The 19238-nt window shown below is 45.2% G+C and overlaps 1 protein-coding gene across 10 annotated transcripts in view; it reads left to right on the top strand.

Annotated features, from left to right (window-relative positions):
• GRID1 (glutamate ionotropic receptor delta type subunit 1) overlaps positions 1 to 19238 on the top strand; it is a 583553-nt gene that overhangs the window by 49415 nt on the left and 514900 nt on the right. For 6 of the 10 annotated variants that reach the window (XM_068688375.1, XM_068688373.1, XM_068688374.1 and 3 more), the window contains exons 1-2: positions 10912 to 11624; positions 13401 to 13556. In XM_068688375.1, coding sequence (XP_068544476.1) covers positions 11546 to 11624; positions 13401 to 13556 — 235 coding nt within the window. In that variant the 5' untranslated portion in view covers positions 10912 to 11545. Of the gene's footprint in view, positions 1 to 10911; positions 11625 to 13400; positions 13557 to 19238 lie in introns of those variants that run through there. The other 4 variants (XM_068688379.1, XM_068688377.1, XM_068688380.1 and 1 more) reach the window with 1 other exon arrangement.

The raw sequence follows: 19238 nt of genomic DNA, 5'->3' as shown, positions 1-19238 counted from the left end.
AATCCTGCTGAGGGAAGGCTACAGTGTAAGTTTATAAAACAGTCTTGCTACAGTTGTAAACAAATTCTGTTTTGTATAACTACGTGTTGCATTAGTGGGTGGATGGACAGGCCACCTCAAAAAATCTGCAATAGTAAACAAACGCTTGAGCAAATTAGTAGATTTTGAGAACTAGGTAGCAAAGCTGAAAAGATGCTGTTAAGTCATCCTCTGGTCATTTAAAAAAAATTAACACAATGCAGTAGTATATGATAACAATGAAGCTTTAAATGGGAAGTAAAATGACGTTGCTGTGGAGCTCAGTAAGTCCAGTTTATTAGTTGAAAACCAAGGAATTCCACCCCTGGCATTAGGATCCTTCTCTTGGCTTGTGTCTGAGGTCAAGCTGGCTGCTGGCTGCTTGGCTTGGCTTCTTTACCTGTATTTTATTGTCCCATGAAGTCTGAAACAGTATACTAGTGTGGTTTATGTACTACATACAAGCAACTGCTGCCTGGTGCCTTACTGGGGAAGGGAACTGGTACTTCCTTTAAACCTTCTTTGTGTACTCTTTGTGAAGCATTAATCGGAAGCAATACATTCTTTTTCCTGTGAAGAAGAAAATTTGTTCTTTTTGTGAGCTTTTTTGGTTATCCTTAGCTGTATTAATTTAGTGATCTGATCCTTTGAACCTATTGATTTAATTGTAACTGTTCACTCAATTTTGTTCATTGCATTATTCCATTTTTAATTAGTTTAGTAAAGCTGTATAGTGAAGTATCTTAGCACCACTGTTTGTTTTTTTTTTTTTTTCTTGTTCAGCCTTGAGATGAAATCCGTACATATTCAGAACAGATTTATTCCACTACACTGAAACAAGAGTCATGAGCTCAAGGTTACTGGAACCAACACATGAGAAATTCACTTGCCTCATGGATTTGTTCCTTCATCGGTGTTCGAGAGTCCCCTGTAGTCTCAGACAGTGTCCTGGATTGCTTTTCCCTCTATAAGCAATAGAAAATTTGATTTTTGTGTTAATGGAAAATCGTTTGAGCTGGTGTGGTGCCACCTTCATCAATAGAGAGGTGTTCTCATCCTGTGCAAGGAAAATTGTGATTCCCTTCTAACTGCAGATAGAAAGAATTTCTGCCCCAACATTTACAAGTCCAAATATAAGAAATCATTCACTGCATTTTAACACACATCCTCTTGGACTGTGTTGGCCAAAGCACAATAAAATACGATGGCAACTACTGATGGAATTGAGCAGACAAGCTACTGCCACTGAACATGAGAGAAGCTGTGGATTTGTCCCCATGCACCTGGTTGGCAGGGGTCGTGCAGGAGCCAGATACGCACAGCTTGACCTCAGGGCAGGGAGCGGTGCTGGCTGGCACATACAGGCTCTTTAACATGGCTAGGCAAATTTCCAGAGTCATTCTCCAGCTAGTGGCAGCTGGCCCTGCAGTTGGCCTGCAGAGCTAGGGTATGTATCCACATAATGGAAGCTTGTGATCTTGTGATTTTTATTAGTAGTGATCTAGATGTATAAAATATGAGTACATCCCCGGATCATCATGATGATCTGTGACACTGAAGGACTGAATAGATTTGTTTCTCATCCTGTGGAGAATGTGTGTGGGTGGGGAAAGAGACAGAAAGATGTCACTGTTGGAGGGCTTCCACTTCTAGGGCCAGAAAAGCCTCTGCTGAAAACAGTAATGAGCTCAGGTTATAATGCAAAGCTACCAGTCCCAGAAGATTACACAAGGTCCATGTGTACATGTTCAGTTTTATTATGAAGAGGGAAGTTCTGTGTTACAAACATATCAGACATAACCAAAAATTTGTTAAACTGGGTGTCTTGGGCATGTTGGGTTGAAAAGAAAAACAGTTGCAGGGGAAAAATAGTCTCTGTTAAATCAAGTACTGCAGTTAATAATTATGTATGCTTGTCAGGTTTGTTTTCTTAAATGGATGAGAGGATGTAACTGAATTGATATAATGTACCAACAAGCATGGCTTTGCAGGGATGTGTTCTTTTCTAACTGCTCTTTACTATAGTAGCAATTTTATTCAATGTGGAATTTAGAGGCAGGTGAAGGTTCACTAAGAGGTGTCTATAACATATTTATTAAGAGACTTGTTTTATGTGTATAATGCTGAGGTGTTTGGAAGCTAGTTTGCAGCATAAAAAAACTTCTGAGCTTTCAAAAGAAACAGCCTTGGCTTTGACTCATTTCTTAGGCCTGGTTGGCCCTTAACTAAGAAGAAATCCACAAGTGCAGGTTGAATAGAGAAGCTGAGATGAAGCAACAGGACTTAAGGGTGGCAAATGCTGCTATGTCTCCTATCTCTCCTAAACGCATTTTACTTGGTAAAACATAGGAACTATGAGGAGTGATTGAATAGTAGGTGCATCTTCAATTAGTGTTTGTGCTGGATTGCTTTGGACCCTGACTGTAAATCTGCCCCTTGACAGAGGAACCTGCCTTTCTTAATATGTCTGAGTCAGGTGGTGGACTCCAAGCTCTCTGAACAAACCACTGGTGAAAGTAAAATATGCTTTGTCTGTAACAGTAAGTCCATCAAAAGCATAAGCAACTAATTACAATTTAGAGGTAATGCTCCAGAGGTAAAGAGGTGAGGCTTAGATACAGAATCTCGTTTTATTGTAGCATGTGATGTAAAGGTCGCAGTGTACTTGAGGATATATATTCCTGGTTCTTGTTAAGTACCAGGAGTGAAAGAAGGAGTTTGTAGTAAGAAAGGTAAGGACTGACTATTCTTGATTTTTTCTTCACCTGCTGTGTAAAAAGGAGTGTGTTTAGCTATGTGGGTAACAGGCTTTGTGGATCTGCAAATAGATCAGCACAGATGAAGGCACTGGTGCACTCAGCCTTCCCAGCAGGAAGAAACCAGAACTAAGAAAGTACATGTATGGTCCTCCTGTGTTACTGTAACAAACCTGCTTTGCAAACTAGGATTCAGCCGGCAAAGCAGTAAGATAACTAGGAGATTTCTACCAACCTGGGAGCCACTGGGGGTATGAGAAGCAGCACAGATGTACTAGGGAAGTATTTAAAAGTTATTTTTGGAAAGGAGTAAGCAGCACTGCAGGGAAACTGGTCAAGAAATGATATGTTGATGATAAATCTGGAGGACTTCTTGAGAACGTAACAACTCTGTTGTAAACATTTTCTACCCAAAGTATGGTATTTAAAATTTAGGTCCTAGAATATATATATATATATTTCTTGTTCTTCTGTGTATAATTTGTTTAATGCAAAGTGCTCTTCCATGATTGGTTTGCTTACTTGCTTGTAGAGCCTTGCATGACTCAGAGCAGTATGTGAAGAACATGCCTGTGTTTCCAGGGAGCAGAAATCCCTACCTAGGTATGCTCTGAAAGGTCAAATTCAATTTAATAAACTTATCTCTTAGGAAATAAAAGCATTATTTTTAGCTAGTGAGTAGGGAAAAAAAAAAAGGTTGCATTTAAAAATAATAATTCTAAAGCATATTTTCTAAGTGCAAAATGCTAAAAACTCATACTACTGAAGTTATACGGGTATAAATCCTCAATACTTGTTGAAGTCTGCAGCATTACTTGTTACTAGTATTATACAGTCCCTGTAAAGAAAGGGTTGTTGTTGCTGGGGAATGTAATTCAAATTTGGTCCAAAGGCTGTATCCTGCCAGCATTTTTAAAATAAGACTCCTAATCAATACCATTGCTTAGAAATCAATGCTGCATGGTATAGTCATGTATGATAATACAGCACTGCAGCAAACAAAGCTATTTCAGTTGCAGACTTGCATTCAACTGGATAGTACACAGCTGCAGTATAATATATTGTTGTGTAATGCAGCACTGTTTAGATCAGAAATAAGATAAAGTGTATTTAATGATATTATGAAAATATCAATGAATTTAGGAGCTTTTTTTTACACTGGTCAGTGATGTTTCCCAAGGGTGCCATGGCAGGGACTGTGGCTTGTGGAGTGCTGGATGCTCAAAGTGCTGCCTACTTTGCATCATCCTTGCCCTTTGCATAAACTCTTTATCACAATATCTTTGATGGGTCAGAAGACCAGAAAAAAAAAACAAACTTTGGGGTCTTTATATGCAGTCTCTCAGAACTGGTGAGTCAGGTGAGAAATGTGTGGAGTAATAATTTGAAGTTCATTTCTAATTGGAATAAATGAAAAAAAGCCAGTAAAAGCACTGGGTGCTGTTGTAGTGCAGGTCGGGCTTTTCTCCAGAGCTTTTCCTATCTCCCTCAATATAAGTTTTTGTTTGTTTGTTTTTCCCTGTCTCATACTGGATTAAAACAAATAAAAAGAATTGGAGAGCTGAAATCCTGTCATTCAGATCAGCAATGAAGTTTGGTTATTGGACATTTGCATCCAGACTCAGCTATGTGGAATGGTCTGGACCTGAGGACCACATGAAGCATTTTCTGTTTGAAATTATTTTAAGCATGAGAAATATTTGTACTTTAGTGGATGATTCACAAACTTGAAATTACTTGAAATTAACCATTTGACCTGCCAAAAAATAAACCTACCGTGTCTCCTCTACACCTCCTAGAGAAGTAGGACAGCTGACCAAGTGCAGTAACTGAGGAAAGGAACTTGATGTTCTTGTTCCCCCCTAAATTGAGAACTGAATACAATGTTCATGCAACAGTCCACTCAATTAGTCATGAAATGAATCGGTGACTCTGGTGGGAATGGAGCCCAGGAATCATGGCCCTTCTGCTCCAACTGCTGGATTGTACTGCCTTTTAAAAAATAAATAAATAAATTTGAGCAGGAAATGTAAGAAATGCTGTTCAAGAAATATGGTCACAGTTTAGCATACTGGTTGGTTTGAATTCCACCCCCATCACTCCAAGTGAGAGATGTACAGTAATTGAATGCTTTGCTAAGATTAATTTTAAAGTCAGGCATACAGTGAGAATCAAGCTGATGTTTCTGTTATAAAACCTTCATTTCATCCATTCATTCCTGGAAACGTGAGTATGAATTACGAACTCCATGACTGGCAACCTTTTCCTGAAGAGAACACATCCCTAGGAGAATTTATTCTCCCCCTCTCTGTGTGTGTGGCTGCCATTAATGCTAATGGAGTCACTGAAAAGGCAAATATGTCCTTGTTTGCACAAACAGCTGCAAAATAGATGTTGCAAAACCATGCTGGGAAAAAAACAAAATAAAACAATAACAACAAAAAAACTGCCAACACTCCATGACACAGCGCTACAAGTCAAAAGAGAGACCTTAGTAGCTGGAAGAAGTGGTCCATTGTGAGTCAGTCATTAAATATAATATGTTTTAGATTGGACTGTTGAGAAAGATCAGGTTTTCTTAAAGGTAAAATTACTTTCCACTTAGAGTACTTTTCATTGTGGAGCTTTTAAAGGACTCTGCACATATAAACTGCATCAGTATTAAGTGATGGCAAAGGACTGAGTTAGTGCAACAGAACATATCCTTCGACTTTGGCTGAGATGCAGCAAAGGGTAGTGTTCAAGTTCCTGGCTTGTAGCAAAATCTTTCTGCTTACACACTTCTCAGTGGCGTTTACAATGAAGTAGGAATAAACACAAGATCAGCTACCGTGTCTTGGCTGGAGGGCCCAAATTTTCAGATCTGCTCAGTCTTTTCTGGCCATCTGCCTCACTGTGCAGCAGCACCTATTTTACTGGTTTTGTTACTGCCTAGGTGAGTAAAGTGAGAAGTAGCAAGAATATGTTTGGCTTTCTTTTTTGGACTTTCCTGTCTTTTTGGGCTGATGGCAGAATGACAGCCATTTTAGCAAGGCCTTGGTATTTGTGAAAGGCAGCTTCCTGAACAACTCGTGAGACTGGACGCTATGTTCACTGTGGATAATTCAACATGAGGCACCCACCCAAGATGGTTTTGAATAACTTTTAACAACTTGGAGAATGGGTGCTGTATCATTTCTCCTGTCTGCCCTAATATCTAAGAGCAGAAAGATGGTTGGATCTATTTGGTGGAGAAATTTGTAATGTATTTCCCTCTGAGATAGGTGCTGATGAAGTTAATTCAGAGATTTATTTTGGTATGGCTACTATTAAATTATGAGTAATTAATACTTTTTTTACTCGAGGAGCTGGCATCCTTATGGACTTGTATGGTAACACAGAGATGGCAATCATACTTTTTTTTATTCCAAAACTCCCATTTTTTGGAAAAAAGGTTCTGTACTCAGAAAAGCAGCTTACAGAGTTTAGCCCTTTCCAGTCAGTGTCCAGTGGATATAATGACAAGGGGGTTGCTTAGCAATGAAGGAAAAAAGATTTTTCCTGTAACTGAGTTACACTCGCATCCCCAGTGGTCACGACAGAGACAAAGAATCCTTTGGCTGCCTGTGTTTTAGAGCTCTCTACAAAACACCTTGTGGTGGTAGTAAGATGTTGTAAATAAACAGATTCCTTTTGAGTGTCTTCCAAATCAGTGTTTATTAAACAGAAATGCCTAGACAGAGTTTAAACTTACCAACACTGATACAGCCTGCCTTGGACTAAAATAAGAGTGTATTTATACAACTAGGAAAATGTGGGAGGTTGCAAAAACCTGTATAGGTCCATGTCTATTGTGAAGAAAAGCCTGCTAAGGAAAAATGAGGCATGAAAAGGCCCAAATGGAAGAGAGGAGTGGGGAAGTAAATATGAATCTTAACATGATGCATCAGATATTGAATAATGAAATTAAGCAAACATAAGTATGAATTAAATCAAATATAGGCTGTGTGTACTCTGCTGAACTAAATCAGGTAAAGATTTGAGATGAATAGTGCTTTGCCTTCTTTGTGGTATCTTAAAAGACACACCAATCCAAATAAAGTGTTGACTGTTGCACAGTTTCAGATCGTTCGTAGACACACAACAAATTAATCAAGAACAGCAATTGTCCTGCTGTTGTGGTTTAACCCCAGTGAGAAGCTATGCACCACCCAGTGCCTTGCTCACTTTCCCCTACCAATATGGGGGAAGAGAATTAGCTAGAAGAATTCAATAAGCTAGAAGAATTTTCAGTAAAACAACTGAAATCTTGGGCTGTCACCACAGGAGAATGACGATATGATTTAAATACAAGAATTCCAGAATTTATAGAGATTTTTTTTTCCATTGTTTCCAAAGAGAAGGAGAGCTATTGAATTTCCTTATAAAAGGTACAATAAATATATATATTTTCTGTTACTATAGACCTTCTCTTGGGTATCGGGAAAAGAGGGAGACTGTTGCAATGCTATGTATCGAATTTTTTTTTTGTTTGTTTGTTTTAATGCTTACAACCCTGTAGACTGAGCAGCTAACACCTGGAGAAATTTACTGCATCTTCATGCATGTATGACTGATAGAGGAGTTCCATTCACTTTCAGAGGGAATAATAATCATTGCCACATGCACCTGCATAGCCCTTTAAATATGGCTACGTATCCAGCTTTTACCTTAGCTAGGTGTAAATGCACAGACCATTATGGATCTGTGCTGTCAGGGGGACTGGAGAATCTATGCCCTCCTTCCAGCCAGTACCTTTCCCTCCCCCTGCTAGAGTTAAAAGATTCTTGAGAAAACTCTGGGTGTAGCTTTGGAGCACGTTATTTCTCCTGTCTAGGTTACCCACGCTGTCAGTCTTTTTTCTGTTCTTCCCCTTCCCAGGCAACATCCATAATTTCGCTCTAATGCTTCTCACCCTGTTTTAAGCACTTAACATTGTTCTGATTTTTTACATTGGGAAGCCTCAGCAAATGCCTACAGCAAGTGGAAGGAAGTTAGAAAAAGGCAGGAGAAATGCTGAATCTCAAAGGCACTCCGTTTATTCTGATCATAGGCTATAGTGCAGTGAAAGTCTCAATGTTCTGGTCTTGCAGAGCTCTTGCTTAGGAAGCAGCTTTGTGCGTGCTGTTGTATGTGCTCAGTAAACATCAGGGGCTTTCCAGATCCAGGCGTTCCCTGCAGCCGTCGTTCTGGTGATGTTCACAATATACCTTGTGCTTGCTGTGGCAGCAGAGAGGGACAGAGCCCAAATGCCAGGCTTGGAGCGTGGCATTGCACAAGCCTTTCAGTTCACCTGCCTGGGGTATTCTACATTTCTAATTGCAGTGTAGTTTTCAGAGCTGTATTCAAGCCGTTCTCTCCTGGTAGCAAAAACCAGTCGGTGCAGTTTTCATTCCATGCTCATTCTGACAACAGAAATAAGCACAGAGATATCTCATGATAGGTTAGCTTAAAATCACCACAGTGGTTTGCAAAGGTAATAGAGCTGTTAGAGATGTGCATAGAATTGCATCTGTTGCCAAGGAGTTGAACTTTGAATAGTGACTGTTACTTGAGTTGGCTATTTACCTTGCATATTTCTAACGAGAGGCCTTTCTTCCATGGTTGCTGTAAATCCAGTGGTACTTTATGTAGCAATGTGCATGGAGTTGTCCCCTACACAATGATGGAATATCGTGGCAACTTGTAATGTTCTTAATATGCAAAATGATGGCAAATGGGTTAGTCTGTTAGTGCTGACTGCTGTCTGAACAATGTGCACCCACTGCAAAATGTCGGTGCTCTGCCCACTGCGAGTGGTGGATGGCAGAACTGAAATGAACACTCCCATTTTTACCAGGCTTAGAAGTTCAACATGGATCCCTTTTTTATAAGGAGGGAATCTAAAGAGGGAGGAATAAGCATTATGAAAAATCTAATCTAAGCCAATTAAAAAAATAAAATAAATCTGTGTGGCAATAGTTTCAAAGGCCTGACTTAAATCAGGCTTGAAGCAAGATGCATCGGTGTTGATGCTACAGCTCTCCATCTTGCAGAGATGCTGCTGAAATTGCTGTTCTGCTGCTGGGCCCAGTGGCTCAGTTCTTACAGATTCCTGCTCTCTTTTTGATGGCTAGCTTTGCATGTGGCTCCTGAAGGTTTGGAGGCCTTGATCCAGCCCTCTAATGGACAGCTGCAGCCACTAAGGACTTGATCAATGCTGAAAGATATGACTGTGGATCATGGCTTGTTTGCTTTCCTACTTTGGCACTTCTTTTCATTCAACTAAACTGAGCAAAGAAAAGCACAGGTGGAGTGGGGATAGCTCTGCACAGCTCTGTTTGGGGTCAAGGTGAGCTCCAGTTCTGCTTCCGCTCTAGTGCAGATAAATCTCACTGTGCTTTACATATTACAAATGAGGTTTTATGGCATTTGAGGTTTCCTCTGGGCATTTTCCTTGTTTCTTGTCCTTTGGCTGTGACAACTAGCCCCCTGACCATTTGGGGGAGCCTTTTTCTACTGATCTATTTTATAGTTGTTTGGGCTTCCGACCTTTTTCCTCCTCCAGGAGGAAGGCCTCCTGGGCCTGGGTCCTTGTCGGTATGCAGGGTATTTGCTCGTGGATTTGTCAGGAAATTCTTTAACTTGTCTAATTCACTGCATTTTTGGACTTTTAATATTTTATATTATGTTTTATTATTAAAATAGCAGCCAGAGGACTTCCAGCTGAGGTCAAAGCCTCACTGTGCAAACTGAAGAGGCAAGCCTGCTCCCAAGTGCTTGGAGTATAACTGGCTGGGATTTGGATGCCTGTATAAATTGCAGGGTTAATAGCTGTGTTTCTGCAGGTTCCTGGCCAGGATCCCAATGCACTTTTCAAACGCACATAAATTTAGCCTCCTTTCCTCTGTGGAAATCAGAGATTGTCTGTGTGGCAACACGTCCCCTCTGGCCCACGTAGTTCCCACACATGTACTTGTTACTGACATATATATGACAGTGGTCAATACAGGTGTTTAACTTTTTAAAGAGCCTGTGTAAGTCACTAAGTGCGTATTGATTTGAAGCAAATGTAAATTAGAATTAATTTTGACTTGCTAACGTAGTCAAATAAGGAACATTTCTATTGATCTTTGTCTCAGAAGCCAATTATCTGGATTAAGTGTTTTTATTACATGAAATATGGCATACAGTATTTAATCATGCTGCATTGATCGGTGTGCAATTGCATATTTAAGACAAGGACTGTAAGTAAGAGTAGTTAACAAGTGATTTATTTTTACAAAGTGCGTCTCCTTGTACATTTACCCCCCACTTCTCCCTGTTCAAAAGCCGTGCCGGTGACTACCCCCGAACGGGCGCCTGTTGACGCATGAGGATCAACAGGGATCCGTGTTGGCATCACCGCCGCTGCAGCTTCCTCCTCGCACCCCGCTCCCCCTGCACGCCCCCCCGGCGGCGGTGCAGCTCCTCCGAAGCCGCTGCCCCTGAGCACGAAGCGCTTTTGCCGCACCGCGCCTGGGTTAGGCAGGGCTCAGCGCGGCGATCCTGCCAGCAGGGAACTCACCCCGGGAAGGAGCGCGGAGCCGGCTGCTGGCGGCAGGAGTGCGCTGCAGATGCGGGGGGATCGGGGATGTGGGATCGGGGGCAGCGCCTTAGCAGCGGGCTCGGGGCTGCGAGGCTGCGGGGTCCTGCGGGGCCCGCTCTGCCTGGCGGCGTCCCCGCGCTGCCGCTTGCTGGGTGTCCGCGCCGCTCCAGCGCGCCGTGCCGCCGCTCGCTGATCTCGGTGCCATCCTGCCCTCGCCGCGTTTTCTTGGCAGTAGTTTTAATTACGTTTCGGGCTCCTGAATGAATTTGTTTTTTCTGGCTCCGCGGCGTATTGAGACGCTCGTCACGTTTGGGTGCCTGCAATCACTGATGCGTTTGTTTTAGGGGATGAATTAGTCTTCTGAGCCCGAGCATGTCCAATTTCTGAATTAGATTTCACTGAAAGCTGGAACAAAACAAAACACGAAGCGGGTTTGCTGCGCCCCCCACACCCCCGGCCCCAGCGCAGGGGGCAGCCCCCCGCTCCCACCTGGCTGCAGGTGCCCAAGTCGGGCGAGCGGCAGCGGGCGCGGCCCCGTGCCCTTACCTGCGGGGTGTCACACCGGCACCGGGACCGGCAGCGGGGCAGCGCGCTGGGCATCCTCCGGGCGGCGGCCCCGCGGGACCGCCTCGCCCCCTCCTCTCCTCCGTGCGCCGAGAGCCCCGCCACCGGGGCAGGCGCAGCGCGGCCCTTCCCCGGCCCCGGCCCCGGCTCCCCCCGGAGCCGCCCGGTGCCCGCTGCCCGCCGCCGCCTTGCCGTGCCCCGGCGGCCCCGAGCTCCGCAGTCACGTGGCGCGGGGGGCGGGCGGCGGCGGCGGCGGCGGCGGGGGGGGCGCTCCGCAGTTCGCGGGCTGCCGGCGCCCCGGCACACACACACCGAGCGCTGGAGGCTCCGGCGCGCCGCCTGCCAACCCCGGATCTACCGCCGTGCGTTTTTTTTGGTCCCCGTTTTTTTTTTTTTTTTTTCTTTTTCCTGTCTTCCCTCCTCTCTCCCCATCACCCGTTTTCCTCAGTCTTGGAAAATCCTCCGTGGGAATTTGGGATTTTTTTTTTTTTTTTTTTCTCGGGGTGTCAGGGCATCTTCCCCCCCGCCGCCTCGCTCCACCTGCCCTTGCTCGTTTTCTCTTCTTTTCCCCCGTCTGCCTCTCCACCAAACCCGGGCTGATGTGCTGTGCGAGAGGCTGGAAATGGAAGTGTTGATGCTCTGGCTTTTCCCCTGGATATTTCAGTGCGTTTCGGTGCGGGCGGACTCCATCATCCACATCGGTAAGAAAGGGAGCGCAGGCGGGGGGGAAAGAGGAACGCGGCAGATAAATAAACGGAGGCATCGCCTCGTTCACCGCCGGAACGCGACGGGCAGCGTCTGAGCCCAACTCCGCGGAGAGACCGGAGGAGGGAGGGGGCAAAGACAGCCGAATCCCCCCGATTGCAAAGTTAGGGGCGAAATGCGGGCTGTGCCGGGCCGGGCCGGGCCGGGCTGCGGGGCGGGGACCGCCGGGGCCGCCGCTGCGGTCTCCCATGTGGCCGGAGAGCCCCGTGCCCGGACCTGTTTGCGTGGGGAAGGCTTTCTGCTCCCCCGCCGCATCCCCGCCGCCGAAAACAGCCAGCCGGCCCCCAAAGCGGGCAGGAGAGAGGCATCGTCTGAACGTGCTCGTAGGGAAAACTTTCGGGGAGATGAGCCCTCGGCTCGCATCCCCTGTCATAGCAGGTGTCAGCCGAGCCGGAATGCGGGGGGAGAACTTGGCTGGGAAAGGGTTAGAGAGGCGAGGTTTGCAGCGGCTCCGTGCGTGTGCGTGTCTGTGTCTGTGCGCACAACTGTTGGGGTCTGAAGAAGAGCTCCTTAAAACCCTCAGGCAACGGGAAGGCTGGATCGGCCGTGGGAGGAAGAGAGAGGGGTGAAGAAGAGGCAAAGGAAAGGCTGCCGTGAACTTTTATGGCTTCTGGGAGCGAGGCACGGTAATGTCCGCGGGAAGCCTGGCAAGCAGAGGCGAGGCTCTGCAGTCACCTTTTGGCTGGCGTTGAAAGGTACCGGCAGGAAGGAGATGAGGCTGGTTAGGGGCGGAGAGGGGGGAGAGCATCACTTGTGGAAGACTGTGGTAGAGGAGGAGACGCGAGAACGGCCGGGGAAGGAAAAGCCGTCATTCCACCAGCCCTTTAGGGAGGGTGGCGGAATTAATAAAAAAAAAAAATTAAAAAAAAAAAAATAAAAATAAGGAAGGAAGAAAGGAGGCGGCCGGGCCGGGAGCGGTCCTGGCGAGGGATGCTCCGCGGGGACGGGCGGAGAGTCCCGGGGCGGGGAAGGGCCGATCAGGAGCGGCCCCGTAATGCTGTTACGGGCGGGCAGCGGCCCCGGGGCCGGCGGAGGAGGCTCCGGTCTGCGCCTCTCGCCTCGGGAGCCCGGGGGCGCAGCCCAGGCAGACGGCATTGCGGAGCCATCAGGCAGCCAGGGGCAGCCCCGGCCGCAGCGGGGGGAATCCGGCCCCGGGGCGCCCCCCCGGGGTTGGGAAGAGCCCCGGGGAAGCGCCGAGTCTGGGCAGAGGGGGTCCTCGCGGCTCTGCCCCTCGGCCCCGCTTCTCCCGCGGGGCACGGTGTCACCGCAGCTTCCCCCCGCGCAAACTTCAGCGGCCCGGGCACGCGGGGCGTGAATCAGCAGCGCTTTGCTCCCGCTGCCAGCCCCGCAGGTCTGCCACCGCTCCGCAGGGCAGGGCGGCAGGGCCGGTGCGCGCACACAGCCGCTGGGCAGACGGGGCATCTTACATAACGCCCATCGCCAGCTGCTTCCGCGCTAACGGCACAGGCAGGAGGGCCAAATGGCAGCTGGCAGGTTACGGGACGCAAAGCCCGGCTTCGCCTTCGCGTGGGCGCGACCCTCCGAATAGCAGCGCTGCCCGCAGGCAGCAGGCGGGGGGCAGAAAGTTGGTCTAAATCCCAGGGCCGCCCCCCTGCCGGCGGTGCGGGTCCCGAACCCCCTGCCCGGCCCGACGGGGGACTCCGGGGCGGCGGGCAGCGCCCTCACCGCCTCTGCCTCCTTCCTCCCCGCAGGTGCCATTTTTGAAGGCAATGCTGCCAAGGACGACGAGGTGTTCAAGCAGGCGGTGTCGGATCTGAACCTCAATGACGACATCCTCCAGAGCGAGAAGATCACCTACTCCATCAAGCTCATCGAGGCCAACAACCCCTTCCATGCGGTGCAGGAAGGTGAGTCCCGGGCGGCACCCACCCGTGCGCGGGGAGCGAGTCTCGGCCCCGCCGGCAGCCCCGGCCCGCTCCTGGCGCTCGCCTGGAAACTTTTCTTCCGTCGGGGGTCGGCGCTGTCTTACAAGGAAACGGGAGGGATGGCGCGCTGCTGCGGCGCCGTGCCGTGCCGTGCCGTGCCGTGCCGTGCCGGGGCAGCCGGGCTGGGGGGGGGCAGCCGCGAGGGACCCGGCGGGGCCGGGGGCTCCGTGTCGCTTCCGAGCCCGCAAGACTCCCTGCTCTCCGTGGCCGAGGGAGAAAAGGCGGGCAGGGCCGGGCAGACGAACGGCTCAGCCCGGTGGGGGGCTCCCGAGGGGCCGGGGGGACGGCGGCGGGGTCTCCCTCCCCTGGGAAGCAGAGGACGGCGCTTCCCGAGGCAGGAGCTCCCCGCCGGGGGGCGAGGGGAGACCGGGGTAGCCAAGTCGCCGGCTGAAAACCTGCCAGAGTTTACAAGATCTGACAAGTAGCAACGTAGGTAAATCATTTCAATTAGATTTTTTTTTTCTCCTCCTCCAAAGGGAAACGTTTAAATTAATCAGCTTGCCTTTACAAATAAGACTTGAAAAATATATTATTTGTGATTTAATGAAGCCAAGGTTAATTATGGCCTATGTTATTTCAGAAGCCGCGTTTTTCAGTAGTAATTATTCTAGAAACAGAGAGCTATTTATATACCCAGACTAGAATATTTAAAAAAAAATGATTCATCGCCAGCCTTGCCCTTACTTTTGCAGAGCACAGAGTGAATCTTTCCCTTATGAAAATTTGCATTAATCCATATGTATTTATATGTAAGTTGTGTACATGCAAATTATGGATACAAAATTACATCAAATGTTAATTTTCATGAACTCCAAACAAATTCTTTTGCTATATTCTTTCCCCCGATTAGGTGCTAGTTAATACGCACATTCAAGAGAAACAACAATATTTACCTTTTCATGGGTCTGATTCCATTATAAATGGGATTCCTCCTACTGCTCTGAAAGCTTTGCAAGGAGGTATGAAAAATAAGCTTTATGAAAGTGGAAGAAGGGGACTTTAAGACAAAACCCCACCCACACAGTCACACACCAGAGGAAAATAAAAATCTCTAAATAATGGTGGTGTTGATTTATTGGCAAAGATTAACTCAGAACAATTGCATCTTCCTACATGTGCAAAAGCTCAGTGTCCTGTATTGGAGCTTATTCAAATTCATGGAAGTGACAGCAGTTGGCTGGCTGAACAATTGCTTTCAACAATGTCTCTTCTCAGAAGTAAAACTTTATAAAACTATTCTGAGCGCCCTGGGATCTGAGCTGACATTCTTGTGGACAGAGTCCCTTTGCTCAGTTTTGTTGAGCAGAAGGGAACAACCAACTGGAGGATTCTTCTTGATCTAGTAGGATTTTGTTATTGCTGTTGCTCTCTTGTACTATTCTTGAAGATTCATATTGCATTTAAGAAGACTATCTTCAAAGGTACCTTGAAAATCCATACTGAAGCCACAGAAATGATTCTGGTCAGCTTTTTGATCTATTTGATACAGACTATTTGTGCTACCTGAATATACGTAAATAAAGATATTTCCTCCTACCCTTTCCAAGATGCTCTTTCAGGGCTCACGTGTCCATTGCATTTAAAATTGCTCTTTGATGGTGTGATCACATGCTGGAGAATTAAGGAAGTGATCGATGAATGCTCACAGTTCCAAAGAGAAGTTGTCCTCTGTCACTGCTTAATTAAGGCATATCAAGGTGTCTTCTTTTGGGAGAGCTATGTAATGATCCTATCTGCGAGTAAAAACCTTACCACTGTGGGCTGTGGAAGAGCTAAGAGAAGAGTGTCAGCCTTTGCTCAATTTCCTGGCTTGCTTTGTCAGTTCAGGTCTGGTCTCTCTTTCTCTCTCTCTCTCTCTTTAAGATTTAATTTCCTACTTTTGAAACCGTTTTACAACATGCTGACAGAATGATACATGGGACACAGGAGTTGCTGGGCTATTCTTACCGTGCAAAGTTGCTCTGCCGAGTGTTACTTGGTGTCATTCTGACTATTCAGAATCTCATTGTATCTCACTGTACCGGTGCCCTGCTCATTTTGGTAGAATATTGCAGATAGCAGTCGAAATATCCTGGAGCAAATCCTCTGCCCACACTGCTTGCAGAATGTTGCTGCTGCTACATAAAATGCCCTGACATCCACATTATTCTTCTGCAGTCTTTCTAAGCAGTGCCATGGAAATCAATGTTGCAAGCATTAGTTTCATAGCAATGGAACTTCTTATAGTAAAACACAATCTAGAAATAAAAATAGACTGCTGTGACACTACTGCCAGAATAGTACACACAGTAAATCAAACCACAAATATTGTTTTTATTTGAATCATCTTTTATACAATTTTATGAAAGGACATTGTGAATTATTCCTTAAGACCTTTTTTAAAGAGCGCTGCAAGCAAAGGACCTTTGTTACAATGATACCGTGCTGGTGAAATTATGGGAAGTCATTTCTCTGTGTAACAAGGTCTATTACACAGTAATAAGGCTTTAGTTATGGATGGTGATGGTTATTAGCACGTGTTTGACCTGACCTTCCTTGTGCCATTGGAGAACTTCTGCATGGGTAGGAAGCATGGAAAAGCAGTGCCTGTTGGGTTTTCTCAACAGGAGCTGTGCATTTGTGGAACTAAAGAAACTAATTTGCCTTTTGTAAATGGAGTAGTTTTTGGTGATGGAAGGTATGGTGAAATGAAATAGGATTTTGAATATAAGGGCTCTAGGGACTTCGCTTTAGAGAGAAGAGGGCGCTATTCTGATAGTTTCTGGTGACTGCAGTAGGGAAATAAAATCAGAGGCCTTTTTCTTCGAAGACTTGTTGGATGCTCGTGATAATAATAATGGTTGTGTAGGGTACCAGAGAATAGTAATTATCAAACACTGTAATTGTGTTCCATCTTTGTCTTTTATTTCACCACACATTGCAAAAAATATCCAGTTGTGCTGATAGGTAAAAAGATTATTTTGGCTCCATCAAACTCATGTTTTATAGCAGAGTGTGGCAAGTGTATGGAAGGAATTTCAGAGGCAAGGGATGTGACAGTAAAGAACAAACAGACCCTGGTGTATTCATAAAATTGGACTTTGTTGTCTGTTTGTGCTTATGAGCAGTCGTTGCATTTTGTCTTATATTGCTTTTATGCATGTGACAATTACTGAAGGGATAAATTGTTTTTTTCACTGGCTGTCACAGGAGAAAATATACGTGGGGAATCATTGTTCTTTTCATACAATTTTAAGGAAATCAGCTGAAATCACAAACATGATGTTAAATTATATACTAGCTTCTGAAGGAGCTATGTGCTCAGTTTCCGATGATGGGAAGGGAAATAGTAAGTGCTTGTTTGTGTGTGGTGTGTATTTAACCTAGTAGTGTGGTAACCTTTTTGTGATTCAAGCATTCAAGTGAGCTCAAAAGTACAAGAAACACTTCAGAGCTTTTGGTTCAAATTGGGAATTTTGAGCCTGCCATTGGTGTTGAAAAGTCACTTTGCGTGTGACATATGGGTGGCAAACAAGTTTCCAGCTGGGCTTGAAAACGTGATGGTATGTTTAAACTAAAAACCAAACAAATCTAATGTGTAAGCTTTTAAGATGTCACTTTTGAAGGGGGAATAGTCAGCAGTAGGTCAAAACTGGGGCACAGGAAAGCTAATACTTAACTTTCTTAGTGCTCTTTGGAGAAGGAGATCCAAGGGAAATAGTAATTCAGAAATTGTTTAAAACCCTGTTTCTCAGTGAATGATGCTTACACATCTATGGAGCTTTCCTGGAGCTGAAACTTGCTGTTCTCTCTGCATAGCAATTTCAAATGAATTGTTTCTAATTTGAGCAGCCTTGTATGTATGCTTGTTGATGTTAAAAAGCTGTCAGCTCTGGAAACCAGAACAAATTTGGAAAATCAGAATGTGATTTGAGAGCAAGAATGGTGTTCCATAAATGGGTTTATTGTCAATCCCATGTATGCTGCTGTGGTTTCAGAGCGACTCAGAGTTGCAGATTTTTTGGATGTCTCTTGTACACCATTGAGTGAATCTGATCTCTTATAGTGTATAGGACTCAGGAATGATATGTGCTTGGCAGAGTTCTTGAACTGTCTTGGCTCAGCACATATATTTCAAGTTACTACCATGGTTGCTTTCTTACAGTTCTATTTGTTGAGAAGGCATAAGCTGATCAGAGTGGGGATAAGTAAGGTGAACAAGACAACTGGAGAATGGGGCTTGTTGGCTCCATTGCTATTCTTGCATTTATTTGCCTGGCTAAAATCCCAAGCAGAGCTGTACTTGTCATATGTGTGTTGCCTGGTAATAGGGAACCATGGAGGAGCAGAGTAACTGTATACTTACGTGTGTGAACGTATATTGGGATTTTTGCACATAGCTCATTTTGCAAATACGAGACTTAATGCAGATGTAGAGCAGGTGACCCTGACTGGAACCCACAGGCAGGTCAGAAGTTGTGTCCTGATTTTAGTGAAATATAGAGTTCAGGCTTCAATTAAAGGACTGTTTTCTCTGCTGGGAGAATTTAAACTTGAGTGGCTATTAAATATAGAAGAGGAAGACCTCTTTTCACAGCCGCTGTGAGAAGGTAGCCATCAGTCATGGTGATAACACTCCCCTTGCCCTTGGGTGAGCCCAGATCCAGCCCTTTTTAAAGCTGTGTCAAGTAGGTGTTTGTGTAAATGCAGGGCAAGGCATGTTGTTTGGCTGAGCTAGGGTTTCACATGACCCAGCAGTGAAGGCTGTAGTTTTTAGAGTCAGGATGTTTTAATACCAGAATGGACGAGTAGAGAGAAAAAGGAAAACATGACAAATACAAACAGAAACAATCTGGTAAAAATTAATAAAATATTACATATAGAATTATTACTACTCATTATTATTTTATTTTAATCCATGATTTATTGATTTATTGATTGACTGCAATGAATTGGGGAATTTGTTACCTAGCTAAAAGAAGTATCATAGGTTGGACCTACATTTTAAACATAAAACATAAAAATAAGTTCTCTTTTGACCAGAATAACAAAGGATTGGTTTATATCAATATACTGTCTATTAGTTTTTCCTCCTGTGATTTCTCTCAAGTCCTTCACTGTCACATAATATTACCTTTATCTGCTCTTCTTCCACAGCTTGCTTGAACACAGATTTCACACTGTTTTCATCAGGACATGGTGTCTTGTTTAGAAGTTTTTGACAGTTGAACTCTGATCTCTCCAGAAAGAACATATTGTTACATACATTTTTTTTCTAGTTTTAATCTGAGCTTTCAACACTTTTTGAAAGCCACCCAGGAAGAGTTCATGTAGGGGATTCCTCCCCTGGTCAGGGAGGCTTTGCTGTGTAACTACACATTTTTTCTACTAGTCTGCTGCAGTTAAAAGCTGTTGCTCAGAGGGGTGAATGAGCTTAACAGTTTTACCTCCTTGTGCCCTTTGAGACCAAACCAAGACTTGTTAAGGACTGCCACAGTGAAGACATCTGTGACACTGTTATATCATTGTGCTTGTGTTTTTATGCTCTGTAGTTGCATGGCTCAGTGTATTATGAACCAGGGTGTTTCAGAGAGTTAAAATCCCAGCAAATTAAAATGTCTGTCT

This window comes from Anas acuta, chromosome 7 (genome assembly GCF_963932015.1).
Source record: "Anas acuta chromosome 7, bAnaAcu1.1, whole genome shotgun sequence".
In the NCBI taxonomy this organism is placed as follows: Eukaryota; Metazoa; Chordata; class Aves; order Anseriformes; family Anatidae; genus Anas; species Anas acuta.
This window is presented reverse-complemented; position numbering and strand designations above follow the sequence as displayed.